The sequence below is a fragment of the Camarhynchus parvulus genome, chromosome 26 (assembly GCF_901933205.1).
Source record: "Camarhynchus parvulus chromosome 26, STF_HiC, whole genome shotgun sequence".
In the NCBI taxonomy this organism is placed as follows: domain Eukaryota; kingdom Metazoa; phylum Chordata; class Aves; order Passeriformes; family Thraupidae; genus Camarhynchus; species Camarhynchus parvulus.
Genome location: NC_044596.1, coordinates 3,025,507 through 3,043,085, shown reverse-complemented (window position 1 = coordinate 3,043,085; position 17,579 = coordinate 3,025,507). Strand labels below are relative to the sequence as shown.

General features: G+C 47.4%; 2 protein-coding genes across 2 annotated transcripts; one reads left to right on the top strand and one right to left on the bottom strand.

The window, feature by feature from the left end:
- Window positions 1-730: 730 nt before the first annotated feature.
- Window positions 731-2,516, top strand: LOC115913500 (interleukin-20-like). Its single transcript, XM_030965545.1, has 5 exons — window positions 731-889; window positions 991-1,056; window positions 1,463-1,615; window positions 1,990-2,064; window positions 2,439-2,516. The coding sequence occupies exons 1-5, from the start codon at window positions 731-733 to the stop codon at window positions 2,514-2,516; spliced, it is 531 nt and encodes a 176-aa protein (XP_030821405.1).
- Window positions 2,517-6,482: 3,966 nt separating this feature from the next.
- Window positions 6,483-15,947, bottom strand: PIGR (polymeric immunoglobulin receptor). Its single transcript, XM_030965903.1, has 10 exons — window positions 15,860-15,947; window positions 13,711-14,040; window positions 12,707-13,030; window positions 11,777-12,103; window positions 10,392-10,710; window positions 8,754-8,870; window positions 8,153-8,271; window positions 7,607-7,726; window positions 7,418-7,476; window positions 6,483-6,608 (listed from the first exon to the last, which is right to left on the bottom strand). Exons 1-10 carry the CDS (start codon window positions 15,939-15,941, stop codon window positions 6,483-6,485), a joined length of 1,923 nt encoding a protein of 640 aa, XP_030821763.1. The 5' UTR covers window positions 15,942-15,947.
- Between the last annotated feature and the right edge of the window lie 1,632 nt (window positions 15,948-17,579).

Sequence of the window (17,579 nt, the reverse complement as noted above, 5' to 3'; positions counted from 1 at the left end):
TTAATTCAGCAAATTACAAAGGGAAATACGTGCTGGGAAAAGCAAGAAAAATCCCAAAAGTTAATCCAAGAGTTATTTCCTCCTGGTACCGGGATAAAAGCGCCTCCTTTGGAGCTCTCCAGGCCAGACGTAGGTGAGAGGTGAGCCCACACCGAAGAGCAAGGTAAGATACTGAGTTTATCCCTTTGCTCTATGTCCTTTTGGGTATTTCCTCGTGTTCCTATCTCTGAAATATTTTTTTTATTAATAACCTAAATTTTCAGTGCTAACAAAACTTGTGCTTGACTTATGCTATGCCAGAGGGAAACTGGTTTCTTTTGGGATAAGACTTTGGGATCTGTTACTTTCAGTCAGTTACCTCCTGTTGCTTCTGTGTCATCAGACTTAAAAATTTAATTTCACTGTATTTATTTTTCTGATAAGATCTTTTCAGAATAACTAATGTTATTAGTTATTACAGTCTAATGTTTATTTAGATGCATTTTAACTGATATTTTATTTATTTTTCCTTTTCTTTTTGAGCTCTTCAGTTAATTATTTGATTTTTTTTCTCTTGATCATGGGGAGCAAAGAAGAAATGGGTGAGAGATAGTAATGAGTACGGGGTTTTTAATACAGATGTACAAGTTTGGAATAAAATGTGTTTATTTTCACATGGATCACAGTTGTGTTATTTAGGAAAATAAGGAGGAATATTCTCTTCCTTGGGCAGGACTCCCAGGCAGCTGACATGAGAGGATCCCCCCTGTTCCTCTGCCTCTTCTCCGTGTCCTGCTGGATGAATTTGATGCCAACAGCTGGGGACAAAATCTTCCACTTTGGAGCCTGCAGGGTTTCCATGAGCATGACAGAGATCAGGGCTGGCTTCACAGCAATTAAAGCCAATATTGTGGGTATTTCCCAGGCTTTGGGGGGCTGGGGGAGCCCCTGGCAGCTCCTGGAGCCCCTCTGGAGCCAGCAGCTCCATGCCCATCTCCGTTTTCTCCGCAGCAATCCAGAGACCCCATCCGGACCCTGAGCATCCTGTCCCACCCTCACTCCCTGCACAAGGTCAAGGTAGGTGGTCCTGGCTGGGGAGCCCTCCTGGGATCCTAAAACAGGTGAATGTGACCTTGGGAAGTGCAATCTATGATGAATCAGTGATTTTTAGCTTTCTCACACCCCAAAGTCCGGGGCAGGAGCCGCTGTCCGGGTCTCAGCCTCTGATCCCCAGCTGCAGAATCAGCTGGTTTCATTTTGTGAGACTTGCTGAGGATGGATCTCCTGGAAAATCAGCCTAAAATGATTTCCCATCTATTTTATCAGCTTCAATCAAGTACCACTGAAGAAGCTTTCTCTGAATCAAACTGTCCTGCTGTGCTCAGCTACCACGAGCTTCCTGTCAGAGATGCTTTATCCTAGAGAGCAGCTGCAGGTCACACCCCTTTGGAAGAACTTTTAGTCATTAAATTAATTTTCTAAGTCTTCAGACAGGTGCTGCATCACTTATCAGCTCTTCACCTTCTACGTGGACAAGGTTTTCAAGCACTGCAGGACCGAGGACTCGTTTGTGAACAGGAAAATCAGCAGCATTGCCAACTCCTTCCTCAGCACGAGGAGGAAGCTCGGGCAGTGTGTAAGTCCTGGCTTCTGCTCCAGTGTGCATCCCTTAATATTTCATCTATAAACCAACCTGGGAGATTTATAAAGCTGCAAAGTCTCTGTTTATATAAATGTTTTTTGATGAGAATACAAAGCAGAGTGGTGTGAAGAGTGTTCTGTCCACTGGGAGATTTTTATATTTGCCCAATCACCAGCAAACTCCCCTTTTGGTCCTAAAGGCCAAAATTTATCCTGTCCTTGTGTCTGTCAAGTGAGTTAAAGCCTGATTTAGGCACCTGCAGCCTTTCCCACAGTTCCACAGTGTCTCAGTCTATGATGCCCAGCAAAATCAGAAACTGAAATCTTATTTTAAAAAATAAGATTTATGAATTTATCTTGTTTTTCCAGCGTGAGCAGAATAATTGCGTGTGTGGGGAGGAATCCACGGAGAAATTCAAGCAAATACTTGCAAACTATGAAGGGGTGAGTTGGTGACTGAGCCTGGTCACACACACATATTATTATATGTTATATATTATATGTAATATGTTATATATTATATATTATATTGTAATATGTTATGTGTTATATATTATATATTATATATTATATATTATATATTATATATTATATATTATATATCATATACTATATATTATATATTATAGGTTATATATTATAGGTTATATGTTATATAATATATAATATATATTTTATATTATTATATATATTATATATTATATGTTATATGTTATATGTTATATATTGTATTATTAACACAGATATTTACATTCTCTTTATGTTGGGTTGTAGTGATGGTGCCTGCTTACAGCTCATGCCTTTAAATATAATTTCAGCTGAATGTCACATCTGCAGCCATGAAATCCCTGGGGGAGCTGGACATCCTCCTGGACTGGATGGAGAAATCTCGTTAGCAGGAGGTGTTAATTACCCATGGGCTGGTGCTGAGGAGCTGCAGGGGCTTTGCAGAGATGAGAGGGACAATAAATCACTGTATCAGTGCAGCTCCCCAGCAGTTCCAGCTGCATTCAGGCAAACATGGGGAGCTTTGCCAGCCAGGGACATCAGCAGAGTCTTCATTAAGATGGAAATAACGAGTTTGATTAAATCAGCATCGCCAAGGATGCTCCCAGGGAAAAGCCACAAGGGTTTCTCTTGCTGGCAGATATAAGCTGTGATCATGTAATAAAATTATGGTTTAAATTACAGATATTTTGTCTAGGGAATGTGGGGCATGAGTGCTGAGAGCTGGCTGGTACAGCTGATATTGCATAAACCTGGGCTTGTTCTCAGGGCTGCTGCCACTGATGGATCTGGCTGAAATGAGAAGTACAGTGTGGGAAATGCTTCCAAGAACAGGTCCTAGCAGGTATGTCAGGCCTTAGAAATCTGTGTTTCCTTTTGAGATGATATTTTCTGCCTTATCAGTAAAAAAGTTTCTGTGCAAGATATGTGGTTGCTGAATAGAAAAATGTTTTGAGTGTATTGAGCAATTTACTGACACTCAGTAGTGAGTTTTGTGGAAATTGGTGGTGATGACCATAAATAAACCCAACTTGAAACTGTGCTGAGTCTGTTTGTCAAAGTTCTGAGGAATTATGTGATTCTTGCTGGTGAAACATTCTGAATTCTCTGTGGTGTCACTCCAGCATGCCAGGGCTGATGCATCCTTCCAGGCACACCAAAACCACCAAACTCAGACCTCAGTGTGGCTAAATCCCCTCCGTTTGTCCCCAGAACTGTGTGTTATTTACAGTTCTGGTCTGTTCTCTCCCATTTTGGGTGTTGCTGGTGCCCAGTGCGTGCCCTAAATCCCAGCTGGGGGACAGCACCAGCATTTCCCTGCGGCACAAGTGTCAGGCTGGGTGGTGCTCGGTGAATCACTTTCAAAGGAAAGATCTCTGACTGCTCGCTGTCCTCCCTCAGATATTTGCTGATGCCAAAGGAAAGCCTCTCAGGGCTTTGATTTTGTTAATTCACTTTCCCATGGGTTTCATTTGTCCAGGTGTCAGGGCATGAACAGGTGAACACATCTCGCCATGCTCTGGCAGTGCTCAGGAGAGCTGATTGTTCAGCTCCACCACTCTTTTAGGAATGACAGGTGTCTGGGACATTCCATGGTTCTCTGTTGAAGAACAACCCCTGGGGATGATGCTGGGATGCAGTGAGGTGCCACAGCTCGTCCCTGACCCCAGGAAATCAGCTGGCACCTGCTGAAGGAGCACGGGCTGCTTGGTGAGTTCCTCATGGATCTTTGTGGGCTCTGGATCACAGCTTGAGGGTTTTATTCCACACCTTCAGCTTCACAATCATTACAGCTCATCCCATCCATCACACCCTGTGTGCTGCACGCCTCAGCCCGTGCCTGCCTCAATGCTTTCACCTAAACCAGGGATTTCACACATCTGTCCCCACTGCAGGGCACAGCAGCAGCCCAGGGCCATCACCCCCTCAGGATGGATAAATATCAGACACCCAGGGCTCTATTCTTTGCTTCTAACAATATTCCTCCTCCGAAAACCATTTCAATTCCAAAATACTCCTCCAAAGCTGAGACTAGGCCCCTTGCTGTTGGTGTCAGCCTCTCCTGCTCCTTCCTGGGTTCATGTTTATTAAGCAAAGAAGTTCCCTGGAGCAAGATCTCTGAACTTGATCAGTTCTTCACCTGAAAAATTCTAACAATATTCCTCCCCTCAAAACCACTTCAATTCCAAAATACTTCTCCAAAGCTGAGACTAAGCCCCTTGCTGTTTTTGTCAGCCTCTCCTGCTCCTTCCTGGGTTCATGTTTATTAAGCAAAGAAGTTCTCTGGAGCAAGATCTCTGAACTTGATCAGTTCTTCACCTGAAAGGCGCCAGATGTTGCCTAAACTAAATGATGCTGCACATTGTAATAAGAATATTTAATTAAGTGCCAGCAGTGGGAAGGGGCAGGGGGCACAGCAGGCAGCTGAGGGCTGCAGGATGCTCAGCCCAGCCCTTCTGCCAGGCCCTGCTCCTCTGCCGGAGCTCAGCTCATCCCGAGGGCTCCCAGGGAAGCGAGGGAGGAGCGGAGCTGGGCAAAGATGCCGTGGGGCAGGAGGAAGAGGATTTACAAAGGGAGAGCGAAAGGGGTTTTCTGCTCTCAGAAATTTCCAAACCCGAGCGTTCTCCTGCCATGCTGCCCGCCGGGGATGCTTTCCAGGCTCACACCTTTCCTGCTGCACCTGAGTCAGGCATTCCCTCCCTTCCTGGCTCCGGGCGGTGCGGACCTGTCCCGGTCCCAGCACGGACCTGTCCCTGCCCCTTCCACAGACCTGTCACGGTCCCTTTCATGGATCTGTCCCGGTCCCTCATGGACTTGTCCCGGTCCCTTTCATGGATCTTTCCCAGTCCCCTTCACAGACATGTCCCTGTCCCAGCACGGATCTGTCCTGGCCCTTCACAGACCTGTCCCGATCCTTTCTCGGACCTGTCCTGGCCCCCTCACTGACATTTCCCAGTCCCCTCACAGACCTGTCCCGGTCCCAGCACGGACCTGTCCTGGTTCCATTTCATGAATCTGTCCTGGCCCCCTCATGGACCTGTCTCAGCCCTTTTACGGACCTGTCCCTGTCCCTCACGGACCTGTCCCAATCCTGTCTTGGACCTGTCCCGGCCCCTCACAGACCTGTCCCGGTCCCTTTCATGAATCTGTCCTGGCCCTTTCACGAACCTGTCCTGGCCCCTCATGGGCCTGTCCCGGCTCCTCACAGACCTGTCCCTGCCCCCCTCACAGACCTGTCCCGGCCCCTCACGAACCTGTCCCTGCCCCCCTCACAGACCTGTCCCGGCCCCTCACAGACCTGTCCCTGTCCCCCTCACGAACCTGTCCCCGCCCCTCACAGACCTGTCCTGGCCCCTCACGGCCCTGTCCCAGCCCTTTCATGGACCTGTCCCGGCCCCTCATGGACCTGTCCCTGTCCCCTTCACGGACCTGTCCCGGCCCCTCACGGACCTGTCCCTGTCCCCCTCACGGACCTGTCCCGGCCCCTCACGCCTTTCCCAAGACCCAAACCCCTTCCCACGGCACTGCTGAGGGGATGCAGCCCTGGGGATGCAGCAGGTGAGCCCTGACCTCCCTTTGAGGGCAGGCAGGAAGGCGCAGTGTGGATGTGAGAGCTGGTGAGCAGGAGGGAGATGCTGCCCTGCTCATCCCAGCACTGAAAATCCACAATTCGGGAATCATTTGTGTTTCATCCTCAGTGAAATTCTGGAATCCACAATTCAGAAATAATTTGTGTTTATACTCAGTGAAATTCAGTGTGGGCCAGATAACCCAGCCTGCCATTGTCACCTCTTCCTGCACTGCTTTATCCGTGGAATATTCAGCTTTTCCCACCCTTTCTGTGCCTCTCTGGGTGGGCTCTCCTGTGATATCCCACAGACGCTGAGTTCCCCAGTCTGCTGAAAGCCACTGGATTCTTTATTGCTCGTGCACACAAACACTCCAGACGTGTCTGCCCTGCAGGTGCTGCCCTCAGGTCAGGAAAGCTCAGAGGAATCAAAAGCATCAGATGCTATTCTAAAGGGTTTCCCAGCTGCCTTTAAAGGAAAATAGGATTTTTTTTTTTTTTTTTTTTTTTTTTCCCACAATGCTCCTTCTGGCGTGTGAGAGCCCAGTGTAGGAACTGGGGCTGCTGGTAGGATGAGTTCCTGCTGTTTCCCAGCCCAACCTCCTCACTCAGACCTGCACTTCCAGCCCCCCTTGCCATCGAACCACTCCTCCTAAATCACCACTCGAAGCTGAATTTAAGCAAAAAACAGGTCAAGCTATAGCAAATTGTGAGAGAAATGAACAGTGCTGTTTGCTGACATTGTGATCCTCAAGGCAGAGCCAGTCCCAGGCGCTGCCACCTCCCCTCAGACCCGGTCCTGGGGTGGGGACACGTCCGGGACAGCACTGTCCCCCCCAGAGCTGGCCTGGGCGATGCTGCTGGAGGTGACCAGGAAGGAGGAGTAGGCGAGGTCAGCTTCCTCCTTGGAGCTCTGGGAAGGACAGGAGGACATAGTCAGGGCATGGGGATGGGCAGCACTTTGTGGATATCCCAGGATAACACGGGGACACTGCAACAGTGGGACAATCCAGTGGCTCACACTGGTGCCGATGTGAGCATCGACCCCAAAAGCTTTTCGGTTTGGAATTCCTTGGCAAGCCTGTCTCTGGGTGTTGGCATCCAGCCCCCCTGTCCTAAAGCTGCTGGGCTTTACTGATGTCCTGACAGTTCCCTTGATTGCTCCAGTTCAGCTCCTGGCACTTCCAACACCCACACCTCTCCTGTTGGTAGGGACTTTGAAAAGCACAGGCTTGAACGTGGCACCTGCAGCCACTCCCAAATGGGGCCACTGCGCCACAGTCTTACCTAAGGGGAGGGAAGGGGAGGGGAGGCACAGAAAATTGGGGAAAGGCAGAGATCACAGCAAATCTCAGCCCTTACAACGGCAGAGCCCCCCCCGCCTCCCTGTGCCACTGAGAAGTGGGATGTGATGGTTTCCAGCCATCTGCTTATCCCAGTGATTCATATTTCTGGTAACAAACCCAACCTTCCTGACGCTGCCTGGGGCTGCCTTGGTTTATTTCTTGAAGCAAAGTGGCTGCTGCTAATGTCTCTGCTAAAACAGGGAGTGAGGACAGGGGTGAGATCTCCCCCCCTCCACCCACAGGGGCTGGATCTGGGTAAAATGGAGAGCACCTGGGTATAAATAAAGCCCCTGGGAGGTGACAGCCCCCCTGGGACAGAGTGCAGGGCTGTGGCCACATCTCCCAGGTCAGTGGCCTCTCTCCTGCCTCCCCTTACCCTTTTTGCCTTCGTTGTGTTGGCAGCACTGTCCGGAGTGTCCGTGGTGGTGATGAACTCTGCAGGCAGAGAAAGGAAGGTGTTGGGGAGGGGGCAGAGGCTGGCAGGTGTTTCTGTGGCTTTTGTGGGGTATTTCAGCAAGGAAGGGCTGCCCCTGGCCCCGGGGCTGGGTTGGGGTCAGTCACTCACCATCCCCTCCCATGGGGGTCTCATGGGTCTCCTTCACGCTGTTGCTGGCACTGAAGTCCCTCATGCTCTCAAAGTCTGACATGCTGATGTTGGTCCTGTAGCTCCCCACGGACACCAGGTCTGGTGGGAGGGAGGAGGAAAATCCCTCAGGTCTCGCTCAGAGTGGGTGGTGAGCACGTTAAGAGCCAAACCCTCCGTGCTGTGGCACAATGGGCAAAGCACAGGGAGGGCTGGGCTCTGTCTCAGCCTGGACACTCTGGGGCTTGGAGCTCTCTGGATGGGTCAGTGTGAGGAGCAGGGGCTTGGAGCTCTCTGGATGGGTCAGAGCAGGGGGTTGGAGCTCTCTGGATGGGTCAGAGCAGGGCCTTGGAGCTCTCTGGATGGGTCAGTGTGCGGAGCAAGGGGTTGGAGCTCTCTGGATGGGTCACAGGAGGAGCAGGGACCTCCCTGCCCATCCTGGTATGGTAGCAGGAGAGCAGCAAAGCCCAGCACCTTTAACTCAATGCTGCTGCTCTTTCTCGAGAGCCTCGAGAGGCAGGGACTCACCAGATCTCTTCAGCTGCCTGTATTTGACAATGGCAAAAGCTGTCACAACAATGAGGATCAGGCCAGCAAGAGGGCCCAGCACTAAGGCCAGAGTGTTGGAGCCATGGCTTTCATCAGAGCTGGAACAGAGGGAAAGAGATCTCACTGAGAATGATGCGTGTGAAAATCCAGCAGGCTAAATTTGGGTAGGATGGTAATTCTGAGTGAGCATGGTGCAATTCAATCAATGAACTGGATTCTAGCACACAGAATAAAACAAAACCCAAATAAAAATATAGGCTTGAGGTCAGGCTGAAACAGCTACATCAGCAGCTGGGTTATAAATAAGTGAAGGAAAATTCTCTAATATTAACAGAAGTACTTTGTACCTGGAATTTCTAATAATTTCCTTCTGATACTATTTTCTTGAATTGGAGATTAATTGTGAGTCATCTTGCCCTTTGCTGTCACTTTTTAACTTCTCTGACATTTAGAGCAAAGTTCTTTGGGGACAGGATTTTTTTTGTGTGTTGCTAAACAACGCACACAGGGTGTACAAACACAAGGGGTTTTACTTAAACCCCACAAAAAAGATAAATGGCAGGGGATGGAGAGAACCAACCTTTCTGGGGCGGCTCCTTTTCGCACCTCAGCATCGCTGTGGGCTCCTCCTGGGGGAACAGCTCCAGGATCATGGCTGGAATCAACATCCAGGAACTCTGGGCTGAGCTTGGCATCTCTCTCTGTATGTCCCAAGGAAGGAGAGGGGTTAGAGAGCAGCAGCACGAGAGCTGGACACAAAAACTGCTGGGATGTGTTTGGACATGGAGCTGCTGTTGGGAGTTTCCATGAGAGGCTCTTCAAAAGGGGGGTTGGAGGCCTGAAATGCTCTCACACCAAATAATTTACTGTGAAAATCTCAAGTAGAATCTCTCTGCCAGTGAACTTTTGAAAAAGTCTTGCATTTCTAAGTTCTGCCTCTAATATTTCCAGGTCAAATTTTACCTCCTTGCTTTGCTTTTATTCCTGGCTCTTTGCCCACCAAAAGCAATGAAATGGGGCTGTGTTACCCTGATTTCACTTTGGCCATCACCCACTCAGGATGGGTAAATATCAGATACCCAGGGCTCTATTTTTTCTCTGTTTCTAACAATATTCCTCCCCCCAAAACCACTTCAATTCCAAAATACTCCTCCAAAGCTGAGACTAAGCCCCTTGCTGTTTTTGTCAGCCTCTCCTGCTCCTCCCTGGGTTCATGTTTATTAAGCAAAGAAGTTCCCTGGAGCAAGAACTCTGAACTTGATCAGTTCTTCACCTGAAAGGTGCCAGATGTTGCCTAAACTAAACTATATAAATATATTATAAAATAAATAAAATACTATTATGACATATTATAATATTATATCATTAGAAAATAATAATAGCAATAATTATTAAAAAGAACATAATAATACTTATTATAATTAAATATAAAAGTAAGTAATATATTATAAAATAAATAAAATATTATTATAAATTATCATAATATATAATATTATTATTAAATAATAACAACAATATTAAGTAATAACACAATAACACATATATTTAAATATAAAACCAAATAAATATATTATAAAATAAATAGAATATTACTATAAATTATTAAAATAATATAGAATATAGTAAAATAATATCAATTATTATTATTTAACAATAACTTATAATATAATTAATTATATAATTATTATATAATTATATAATATTATGTAATTATAATTAATATATAATTTATGTATTATGTATTATATATAATTCTAACTAATTATATAATTATTATGTTATTATAATAACATATAGAATTAATTATAAAATTATAATTATAATTTTTATAATTAATTCGATAATAATAAATTTGTATAATATAATTAATATAGTAATGTAATTATTACATCTAATTATAGATAATAATATAATATTATTTATTAAAAATAACAATAGAAATTTATAAAATAAAATATTACATTGTAAAAAGAACAATTAATCAGCATGGTGTTAAGAGTAAAATTGCTGTAAAAAGAGGTCAGTTTTAGATTGAAATAAATGTTTTACGACTGGGAAGCCAAAACTGAGAGACAAAACCCCCGAAGGCAACCTGTGCAAAGCAGAGCGCTGCTGGGTGGGAGGCTGCGGGTTGCGCTTTGAGCTGCTGCAGCCTAGCGGCGATGGAGAGCCCTGCTCGGCACAGGGACCAGCAGGGACAGCCAGCCCTGCCCGGAGCTCACCTGCGCTCACCCGCAGCTCCACGGCCATGGTTTCCCCGAAGACCCCGTTGCGCTTCACCCCGCACCAGTACCAGCCTTCATCTTCCTCGGCCACCGGGTCCAGGCTCAGCACCACCGTCCTGGCGTTTGGGTCACAGGCGTCCCCCGGCTGTGACAGCCCCTGCTGCAGCGCTGGCAGCATGGCACAGCCCGTGTTGTTCCACCTGCACCAGTACTTCTCGTAGGTGTAATACTTGCAGGGGTAACAGCAGGTTAAATTCACCCGCGAGCCCGCCTGTGCCTCCACCGCCTTCTTTCCCGTCAGTGCAGGTTCTCCTGCGAAGGCAAACAGGACATCAGGGCTGGGGGAGAGGTTTCAGGGCTGGGAGAGGCACTCAGCTGGTGGTGCTGCTGCTGGGGATAAATAAAGCCCCTGGGAGGACACAGCCTTGGGACCCTTGCCCCTTGAGACAGCCTTGCCCCCTTGGGACAGAGTGCAGTGGCCACATCTCCCAGGCCAGTGGCCTCTCTCCTGCCTCCTTACTTACCCTTTTTGCCTTCCTTGTGTTGGCAGCACTTTCCAGCTTGGAAGGAAAGTGTTCCTTGTGTTGCTAAATTAACATTAAAGGTGCTGTTTATGGTTCTCTTTGTAATAGATGATGTGTATAAATTCGTGCTGAGGCTACAGTAATCTCAGCTGATGAAAATCCTGGCATACCAAAGGAGGGTTCTGGGAAATTCCCTCTGATGAGATTACAGCGATATGCACCAAGATCCTAGCCTGAATATTCATCTCCAGAAATGTTGATTCCAGAGGATTATTCCTCTGACCAAAACCCATCCATAAGATAAATACGTGTCTCCTAGAATTTATATTGCAGGAGATTTTCCTCTTACAGTTTGGGAAACTCTCAGCAAGAAAGGAAAAACTACGTGAATATGCTAAAAGGATAAAATCAACAATAAGAAAGCAAGAAACCCTTCCCAGCAACACTTGGAGCTTAGAAATGTATAAAAAGACTTTGTGAGAGCTGTGTCTTTGTGATGTCCAGAGGAGAGGAGCCAGAATGCCCTCCCTGTCTCACCCAACCTGGTTCAGCGCCGATCTGATCTTTGCTCGTGGCCTTTTTACAATTGTATTTTAATGATGGAATAAATTCTCCTTATTAATCAAATTGGCTAGTTCACTTATAACATCTTCTTGTAAGGCTTAAGAAATATTTCATGAGAATTTTCTGCGAACGCATTCCCACAAAACTGAACCTTTCTGTCTCAGTTTTAAAGCTGCTGGGGTGAGTTCAGGCTTGGAGTTCACAGCCCCTTCCCAAAAAGCCAGATTGCCCCCTTGGGGTGGTTCTGTACCTCCTGAGCAGGCAGAGAACTGCCAATGCACGGCCCTTACCTGGTACAACTGTTAGTTCTGTTGATGACTGCTGCTCCCTCAGTTGATTTGACATGCACCAGTAAGTGCCTTTGTCCTTCTCCTGCAGCTGGTTCAGGATGATGGTGAGAGTTTTATTTTCGGGGTTCTCGAACATGGCCACTCTTCCTTCATATTTGTCCTCCACACGCCCAGTGTTGTCTATGATTATGTCACCACATCGCCTGCCTTTCTGCTTGCACCAGAACCTCGTGGAGGAATTTAGTAGAGGGTCATAGAGGCACTCGAAGCTTGCTGAACCTCCAATTTTTGCAGTTATGTTGGTCTTGAAGTGAGGGAAATTTTTGTCTGTTGGTAAGAATGAAATCAGTTACAAGAGTCTCACTTGTGTCCATTGGGCATCCTCCCAAGGAAATCAACATTATCAGATCAAAAAAGGTGCTGTGGTTAAGGGAAGGCCAGGCAAAGCTCAGGGGTGCAAAAACCAGGAGATTGTCATGGCACTGGTGGGAATTCATCCTAAAGGGTCAGTCAGGCCTTGCTTTCTCCCAAATTCACTGGGTATTGTTGGCTTTGTGGACAGATATTCCAAAGCTTTGTTCCCTTTGCTAGAGGGACCATCTGCATCTGTCAGTTTGAGATTTAAGGAGCTGGGGGCCTGAGGAGACAGCTTGCTTGCCTCAGACGAGGGGGGTGGAATTTGTCTCCTGGAATTTTGGGCTGGGGTACAGAGCTATCCACTTCTGGGAAGGTGAAGTCTGGATACAAGCTTCATTTAGTGATGGTTTAGTACATTACAGGTGGTTAAATGAATAGAAATAACTATATGGATCAGAGAATAGGGTAATAGCAAAGAGAAATTCAAGTTCTTGCTAAATAAAGTGACAGTGCAGCTGATGCTTCCAAAAAGCAGGAAGAGAGGAAGGGGAAAACATCTGGAGAACAGCTCACCCTCATAGATAAACACATCCAGCTCCTTCTTTGTGTCGTCCTTCTCATATTCACCGGCCCCACAGTAGTACACGCCTGCATCTTCCCAGTCCATCTGAGTCATGGTGACACGGAACGAGCCTGGAGGGCTCTCAAAAGTCAGCTGAAGTCCCCCTGGGACATCTGTGTCCTGATAGCTGTTAATGATGTTTCTGCAGCCATCCTTCTCCTTCTTGCACAGGTATTTCCTCAGCTCGGCCGTCTCCTTCCCAAATCCACAGGTCACGGTCCAGGTGCTGCGCAGCTTCACGTAGAAGAGCTCAGCATCCTCAGGAACGGGTGGGGCTGTGCACAGAGACACTCAGGGCGTGAAATGAACCCTCCCTGAAAGCACCTGCAGCTCTCACACAGCGGGCAGGCCAGAGATGGAGCCTTCTTTAAGAGGGAGACGGGGAAAACTCAAAGAAAATGGTATTTTATGGAGCGCCAATATTTGTAAAATACCAAGAAAATGGTATTTGAGGGAGTCCTAATATTGGCAAAATTACCAATTGGTAAAATACCAAGAAAATGGTATATTACCAAGAAAATGGTATTTTCGGGAGTCTTAATATTGGTAAAATACAAAAAAAAAAATTCAAAGAAAATTATATTTGAGGGAGTCCTAATATTGGTAAAATACCAAGAAAATGGTACTTTAGGGAGTCCTAATATTGGTAAAATTACCAATTGGTAAATTACCAATTGGTAAAATACCAAGAAAATGGTATTTGAGGGAGTCCTAGTATTGGTAAAAGACCAAGAAAATGGTACTTGAGGGAGTCCCAAGGTTGTACTTATGTTTAAGAGGGAGAGGGGGAAAAACTCAAAGAAAATGGCATTTGAGGGAGTCCTAATATTGGCAAAATACCAAGAAAATGGTATTTTAGGGAGTCTTAATATTGGTAAAATACCATTGAGGGAGTCCTAATATTGGTAAAATCCCAAGAAAATGGTATTTGAGGGAGTCCCAGGGGTGTAATTACCTTCAGCAACGCTGAGGGTGACTCTGAAGGAGAGCCCTCTGCCATTGATGCCCACGCCACACTGGTAGGTGCCGGCATCGCCCAGCTCCAGCGCTGTGATGTTGATCAGGAAATGTTCTTCCTGGGGCTGGTCAGTGAGGGTGACCCTGCCCCGGTAGGCAGCAGCCACGAAGTCGGAGGACACCACGGTGAGGCAGCCGGAGCCCTTCTGCCTGCACCAGTATTTCCTGTCGTGCTTGTTCATCGGCGTGGGGGGGTAGAAGCATTTCACGGTGACCGAGCCACCCCGCACGCCGTGCACCTCCCTGGGGCCGAACACGGGGCTGGAGACTGCGGGAGAACAGGCTGGGGTCAGCGCCCTGTGTGCCCCGGGGCTGTGTGTGCCACCATGTCAGTGCCCTGTGTGCCCCCAGGGCTGTGTGTGCCACTGTGTGTGCCACCAGATCAGTGCCCTGTGTGCCACCAGGGCTGTGTGTGCCACCCTGTGTGCCCCGGGGCTGTGTGTGCCACTGTGTGTGCCACCAGATCAGTGCCCTGTGTGCCCCAGGGCTGTGTGTGCCACTGTGTGTGCCCCGGGGCTGTGTGTGCCACTGTGTGTGCCACCAGATCAGTGCCCTGTGTGCCCCAGGGCTGTGTGTGCCACTGTGTGTGCCCCGGGGCTGTGTGTGCCCCAGGGCTGTGTGTACCACTGTGTGTGCCACCTTGTCAGTGCCCTGTGTGCCCCCAGGGCTGTGTATGCCACCAGATCAGTGCCCTGTGTGCCCCCAGGGCTGTGTATGCCACCAGATCAGTGCCCTGTGTGCCCCCAGGGCTGTGTGTGCCACCAGATCAGTGCCCTGTGTGCCACCAGGGCTGTGTGTGCTACCAGGGCTGTGCCCTGTGTGCCCCAGGGCTGTGTGTGCCACTGTGTGTGCCCCGGGGCTGTGTGTGCCACCAGGGCAGTGCCCTGTGTGCCCCGGGGCTGTGTGTGCCCCCAAATCAGGGCTGTGTGTGCCCCAGGGCTGTGTGTGCCACTGTGTGTGCCACCTTGTCAGTGCCCTGTGTGCCCCCAGGGCTGTGTGTGCTACCAGGGCTGTGCCCTGTGTGCCCCAGGGCTGTGTGTGCCACCAGATCAGTGCCCTGTGTGCCCCCAGGGCTGTGTGTGCCACCAAGGGCCCATGAGCTCCCATGGCAGTGATGGGCACCTGTGAGGTAAAGGTGCTCCCCATGATGCCTTCAGATTTTAGCTTTTGTATTTTTCAGGTCCTGTGCTGCACTGGTGTAGAACCCTGAGCTGCATTTAGTGTCAGAAGGTGTCTTCACATTTTGGTCACACTAGACAATCCTTCCAGGCCTGCAGCTCAAGGACACCCTCTGCCTCAGGCCCCAAAAGTATTAACAAAAGTGAATTTTGGGGGAGCAAACTGGGAGTATCTGCCTTCATTACCTGAAGCTGGAATTGCAGAATGTGCAAATGGACCAAAATTATTTCAGTCTGAGAAACTCATGACCATCATCCATTTGGGGTGTAGCCTCGTGGGAGGCTTCATCCGCCCTTAATGTACCTGAGGGCCCTTCATTAAATACATCCACTTTTATCTTTTTAACTTTTTGTTTGGCCTCTGTTTTGAGAAACTCTAAAAACTGTTTTCAAGAAACGTTGTCTATTTTGGGTGTAGCCTCCCAGGAGGCTTCGTGTGCCCTCAATGTACCTGAAGGCCCTTCATTAAATACATCCACTTTTATAATTTTAACCTTTTTTTTGGCCTCTGTTTTGAGAAACTAAATAAACTGTTTTTGAGATACATTGTCCATTTCAGGTGTAGCCTCATAGGAGGCTTCATCTGCCCTCAATGTATCTGAAGGCCCTTCATTAAACACATCCATTTTTATCCTTTTAACTTTTTATCTGGCCTCTGTTTCAAGAAACTCAAAAAACTGTTTTTGAGAAGCATTGTCCATTTTGGGTGTAGCCTCACAGGAGGCTTTATCTGCCCTTAATGTACCTGAAGGCCCTGCATGATATACATCCACTTTTCTCTTTTTAACTTTATATTTTTCTCTTTTTAAACCTGTTGGAGGCATCACCCAAACCCTCCTCCTCCCTTCCCAGTGCCCCCCCTGGTCCTTGGCCACCCCAAAACCTGTGCCCCACGCAGGTGACACTCACTGGATGCCTTGGGGGGGTGTCTGCTCCTTACACACCCAGCTGGGACCAAGGTGAGCAGGAAGAGGAATGCCAGTAAAGCCATTTTTCTTGCATTCCCTGGAAAAGACGTGGAAGATATTGAATAATCACATTTGCAAAATGTTAATCATCTAATAATATTTATGCTTGGAGGATCTGAGGGTTGTGGCTACGTGAAGTAGAGAGAAATATGGTTTTTAATTGCTCCTGTTGAGGAATTGGATGGGGAAAAGGGAGTTAATCATATTTCTGTCCTTGCCTGGGTTTCTGCACAGGAACAGGACTGCCTGTGGATCTCATCCCAGCACCCCAATTCCCTCTGTCACAGAATTCCTGACTGGAGCCTCTATTTAGTGACTCTTTGTTTCCCTGGTCTCTCCAAGGATACACAAAGGAGAATAAGGATGATATTTTCACCTCTACTTTTTAATTCTTTCCTCAGCTGCTGAGGAATTGAGTGAGCTGTAGGGATTTACCTCCAAAAAATCAGATTTTATATGCATTTCTTGAGCACACCTCTTGATCCACCTGCCTGTTCCAACTTCATAGAAGGGACCTACAGGAGCTGATGAGAGGTGCCAAGGAAAACCCTTACAAACAATCAGAGCAATTTGATTTCAGGGCATCAAGTGACACGATTTTATTGAGGGTAATTCCCAGCAGAAGAAAAAAAGCTTTTATTTCCCTGTTAAGATGAAAGGTGTTCTGTTGTGCCTCTTCCTTGTATTGTGATTTCTCCTGGCTCAATGGCCACTTGTCCATGGGTAATAATTAACTCACCGAGCATGAAAAATTCTCTTCAAACACATCCCAGAAGTGGCCAGCAAGGCAAACATAACAAATTCTGCACAAAGCAAACAACGTGGCACAAAGAGGGCCTTGGTGTTTGCCCCTGGCTGCCAGCAGCTCCTCTGCCTGATGGTCACCTCACCAGCCTGTGGTGCAAGCAGGACCCAGCTCAGCCTTGCCCAGCTGGGCAAAGTCAAAATAATCTCTTTTTCTAATTTCTTCTAAAAGTTCAGCTGGTTTTGGGGTACAGCCCACGTTGTTCTGCCAGGTCTGGAAGGGTTACCAAGATCTGAGCCCACCCAAACCAGTGGTTCCTGTGCTCTTGCACCACCAACACCAACAGCTCTGAGCTGTCCCCAGCCCTGTTTTCTCAGATGCTCTTAAAATGTAAATGGAAAAATTATGATGACAACATAATGACCTTTCCTCTTGCTTTCCAACTCAGAACAGATAATTTTTGTTGTTGTTGTTGTTGACTTCATGTAGTGCTGAGAAGGAATAACACTGTTGTTTATCTGTTTGGTGCTGGACTCTAAACCTCACTGCAGCTCCACTGGGTGACAAGGACATTTTACACATTTTGTGTGTAAAGCCCAGGGGAGGGCAGACCCCCCTCAGCCAGTCCCTCTTTAGAGATGTGTTTTTAGTGTCTTTACCCTTAAAACGGATGGTCATTTCCAGGACACTTCTCTGGATGTGGATTGGGACCATCACCTTCCTCTCCAGTGCTATTTTATTCCTAAATGTTGATATTTTCCAGGTTTCCAGCAGCAGTGTTCTCTGGCCAGGCTGGCTCTTCCAAATCTCCCTTATTACAAGACTTTCCCCATGTTTCTGTTGTGCTTTTGGGATTCTGTCAGTCCTGGGGAGAATTATCTTCAGATTTATGATGGTTTGGGAGAGACCAGGACCT